At 33.0% G+C, this 4,343-nt stretch overlaps 1 protein-coding gene across 1 annotated transcript; it reads left to right on the top strand.

The window, feature by feature from the left end:
• Positions 1 to 2,964: 2,964 nt before the first annotated feature.
• LOC139858166 (MFP1 attachment factor 1-like) lies at positions 2,965 to 3,662 on the top strand. The gene has a single exon (XM_071847018.1). The coding sequence runs from the start codon at positions 2,988 to 2,990 to the stop codon at positions 3,486 to 3,488; it is 501 nt and encodes a 166-aa protein (XP_071703119.1). The 5' UTR covers positions 2,965 to 2,987; the 3' UTR covers positions 3,489 to 3,662.
• Positions 3,663 to 4,343: the final 681 nt, after the last annotated feature.

The following is a 4,343-nucleotide window of genomic DNA, read 5'->3' as shown; positions in this document are numbered from 1 at the left end:
TAACAAACCCCATCAGGGTTACGGATGCTTTAGTACTTCGATTTTATCATTGATGTGCGCAGATGTGTATATGAAATAGCTTATATTTTACTAGGAAAAACTATTAAATACGATACAATTTTACACAAGATATTTATTTATTTATAGAATGGATATACTTAAACCTTGCTACAACACTTATAGGCAGTGTACCTAATCGTACAGTAGTGTAGTTTTTAGTAAGTCCGGTTCGTTCCACAGGGAAAATCTTTAAACAAAACTTAACGCTATATTAGTTTTAATTTATAAAAATACAAATATATAAATAAGTAATATTATTATTATAAAGGGGGGTTTTTACCGTTTAATGACCGGTTTGTCGATTTTAAAACTTAGTCGCAGTTAAAACCTAATGTAAAATATTAAATAAATAAAAGACTTAATTTAAAGCGTAAATTAAATAACGATAATGAAATTGCGATAAATAAAAGTGCGATAAAATAAAATAAAGGAAATTAAATATGAAATAAAAGAATTATGCTTATTTAAACTTCCGTAATCATGATGTTTGACGTGTTGATTTTAGTTTTATGCCTATGGGTTAATTGTCCTTTGTCCTGGATTATTTAATATGTCCGTATGGTTTTTATCCATAACAGTCCATCAGTCATAAATATAAAGTGCGAGTGTCCTCGTCAAATTATCCTTATACCCGAAGTTAAATATTCCAACTAATTGGGGACTTAAACTGTAACAAGATTTTATTACTTTGTTTAATAATTACACCAGGATATCGACTGTGTGTAACCCAAGGTTTTAATACTTTGTTATCAATTATGCCAAGTGTCCTTGTACATAATTTCACCCCTGTTTTAATAATTCCATAGACTATTAATCCATTCCCATGTCCGGTTAAATGAACGATTATTCGTACATATAAATACCCCGCCCATCGTGTCCGATCGAGTGTATATGGTTATTTATGGGTACGTCCAATTGTAAATCTTTATATTAAAATTAACAAACTATCATTTAGTTAAACAAATATAAAGCCCATTAATAGCCCATAGTCTAATTTCCACAAGTGTCGTTCTTTTGTCCAAACCCCAATTATGGTACAAAGCCCAATTATCCAATTTTAGTAATTAGCCCAACATCATGATTACTTCGGTATTAAATAAGCATAATAATAACTTAGCTACGAGACATTAAATTAAAAAGGTTGAACATAACTTACAATGATTAAAAATAGCGTAGCGTTACAGAGACAGAATTTCGACTTACACCCTTACAACATTTGCTAACATTCCCTTATTATTAGAATTAAAATTAAAATTAAAATTAAAATATAAATATATATATATTACGTATGAATGAGGAGAAGAAAAAGATGTTTAAAACGATCAAAATGCGTTAGCTTTTATAGGCATTTTTGTCCAGGGTATCTCCGGGAGTCGCGGTGTTTTTCCACTACAAACTCCGCAAGTCGCGGAGTTCGTAAACCCAGCTCACACCATTTTGTCTTTTAATTTGCCGACGTTATTTAAATATAAATATAATATATAAATAATTTTTAAGAATTATTTAAATATTATATTATATTTATGTGCATAGTTGACTCGTAATTTTTAGTCCGTTGCGTCGAGCGTTGAGAGTTGACTCATGTCCCGGTTCCGGATTTTCGAACGTCCTTGCGTACTATTTTATATCTTGTACTTTGTGTTTTGAATCTTGTACTCTTGTAATTTTGAGACGTTTCTTATCAATAATTGGAACCTCTTTGATTGTATTTTGTACTTTTGAGCTTTTTGGTCATTTGCGTCTTCAATTCGTCGAATCTGTCTTTTGTCTTCACCTTTTATTATTTAAACGAATATCACTTGTAAATAGAACAATTGCAACTAAAAGCTTGTCTTTCTTGAGGGATAATGCTATGAAATATATGTTCGTTTTTAGCATTATCAATCATGTCCGATGAGAGTCCCTGAATGATGGGGATATTCTAGACACGTTTTGTTAATGTCGATTACCAGGTGTTCACCATATGAATAATTTTTAATTCGCGGGTTACGCGTATTAATTTGTACTCGGGTTACGTGTACATTTAAATATCTGGAAATCTTGTGGTCTATTAAAATGATGGAAATGAATGTTTATGATAAACTAATGAACTCACCAACCTTTTGGTTGACACTTGAAAGCATGTTTATTCTCAGGTATTAAAGAAATCTTCCGTTGTGCATTTGCTCATCTTAGAGATACTATTTGAAGTCATTCATGGCATATTTCAAAAGACATTGCATTCAAGTCGTTGAGTTCATCAAGAATATTATTAAGTCATTTATAGTTTGGATATATTATGAAATGGTATGCATGCCGTCAACTTTCGATATGACGAAAGTTTGTCTTTTAAAAACGAATGCAATGTTTGTAAAATGTATCATTTCGAGGTCAAATACCTCGCAATGAAATCAATTATTATGTAACGTTTATAATCGATATGAAAGGGGCATTTCATGTGATACGTGCAAATGATGAGAGTCGTTGAAATAAATGATTTACTGATGCCAAAAAATCGCCGTTCAATAAAAATAATAATAAAAAATAAATTATATATATAAGGATATAGGAGGTAATAATATAATTTTCATATTACATAATGTCATAGTTTCTTTTAAAAGATATTTCAAGTAGCTTATTTTCTGTTATTTATATATATATTATTAATAAGTTAATAACTTTTATTTACTAAACAATACTAAAATTTAGAGTTTGTAAAATAAATAAATTTATTATGAACTACCATATTGTTTGTCAAACAAAACCTCAAATTCTGTGTTTAAAAAAAAAAAAGATTCATATTTTTGTACATGACAGGTTTGTAAGGTACTTATTTTAACCAAGGGTCATACTTTGGGGGCTGAAATGAAATTTTTCACATATAAAAGTAGTAGTTTCCATTTCACTCGATCCAAACACCAAAATTTGAAGTTAAAGATAACTAAGAAATGACGGACCAAACGGAAGAACAAACGTCAATCGTAACTGCCGGAGAAGATGCCGGCACCACCTTGGAACCAACTAACAACGACGTTGAAGTAACAACTAAGAAGTTCGAAACGATGTCTTTCAGCATTTGGCCACCGACGCAACGCACTCGTGACGCCGTCATCAAACGCCTGATTGAAACCCTAACTGAAAAATCCGTACTCTCTGATCGATACGGAACGATTTCTTCCGATGAGGCTTCCGACGTTGCTCTCCGGATCGAGGAAGAAGCTTTCAAAACGGCACCGTCTGGACCTCTTCCTGACGGTGAGGATGGCATCGAGATCCTGCAATCATACTCGAAAGAAATCAGTAAGCGAATGCTTGATTTTGTTAAGTCCAGATCTGCTTCATCGGCGGCTGCGGCGGCGGCGGCATCAGTGTCTGAGGATAACGACGGCGTTACCGATGATGCTGCTGCTGTTGTCGGTGATATTCCGGATGAGGAAAGCTCGGCCTGAGGGTTAGGGTTTCTTGTTTTAGCGTTTTCAGTTATGATCGATTAATATCTAGGGTTTTGTTATTTGCTGAAGGCTTGTTTGTCTGCTTTATGGATCTAATATTGGTCTAATTTGATGATTGTGGATTTATGTGTTTAATGTGGTATTAAGTTTTTGAATTTTTATGTTATTTCAGTCTATCGTGCTCACTTAAACCCTTGTTTTGATCTCTATAATTAAAATTAATGCTGCAAGTGATATTTCGTGTATGTTGTTAGTAACATCATCTTTGTAATGATGATGCTGAATTTGAATGTCACACTTGGATGGTGCTTGGGAGTGCATAGTTAAGGCGTTTATAGGTTATTGCGTTTTAAACGCAAAATGCACATTAAAAGTGTTTTGGGTATGCTTCGATTTAGCTTATAAAACTAAACAAACACACTCTTCCGAGTTATACCCGATTATAAAGCCTTGGCCATTTCGAGGGTGGGCCATGGATACCACCGGAAAGATCTATCCCAGATCTTAAAGAGGTCAGTGTTGTTTATGTTGAACACAATTTTATGCTACAAGCACTTAAATAAGCTTTCCCAAATACCCTTTTAGGTTATCCAGTGAAATGTAAGTAAGTAGTGTATGTTCATTCTGTCCATTAGGTAGATCCATAAATTATTTGTGTGATTAGACAGGTTTTAGGAATACCTGTCAGTTAGTTATATTTTAGATTGGGTTGGGTTGGCAGAGAACATGTTGATTGCCTCTTATCTAGTTAGCGTGTAGGTTTTTCATTTAAGAACTGTTAAGTTAATTGTTTGAGATTTTAAAGTAAGTATTCGTGGTAGAGTTTCATTCTACGGAAATATCAGGCCAGAG

Source organism: Rutidosis leptorrhynchoides, chromosome 7 (assembly GCF_046630445.1).
Source record: "Rutidosis leptorrhynchoides isolate AG116_Rl617_1_P2 chromosome 7, CSIRO_AGI_Rlap_v1, whole genome shotgun sequence".
Classification (NCBI taxonomy): domain Eukaryota; kingdom Viridiplantae; phylum Streptophyta; class Magnoliopsida; order Asterales; family Asteraceae; genus Rutidosis; species Rutidosis leptorrhynchoides.
Note: the sequence above shows the minus strand (reverse complement) of the source record. Positions and strands in the feature narration are given on the sequence as shown.

Bases quoted from the DNA above. Each gene is read 5' to 3' on its own strand.
- LOC139858166 (XM_071847018.1), top strand. From the start codon at position 2,988: ATGACGGACCAAACGGAAGAACAAACGTCAATCGTAACTGCCGGAGAA.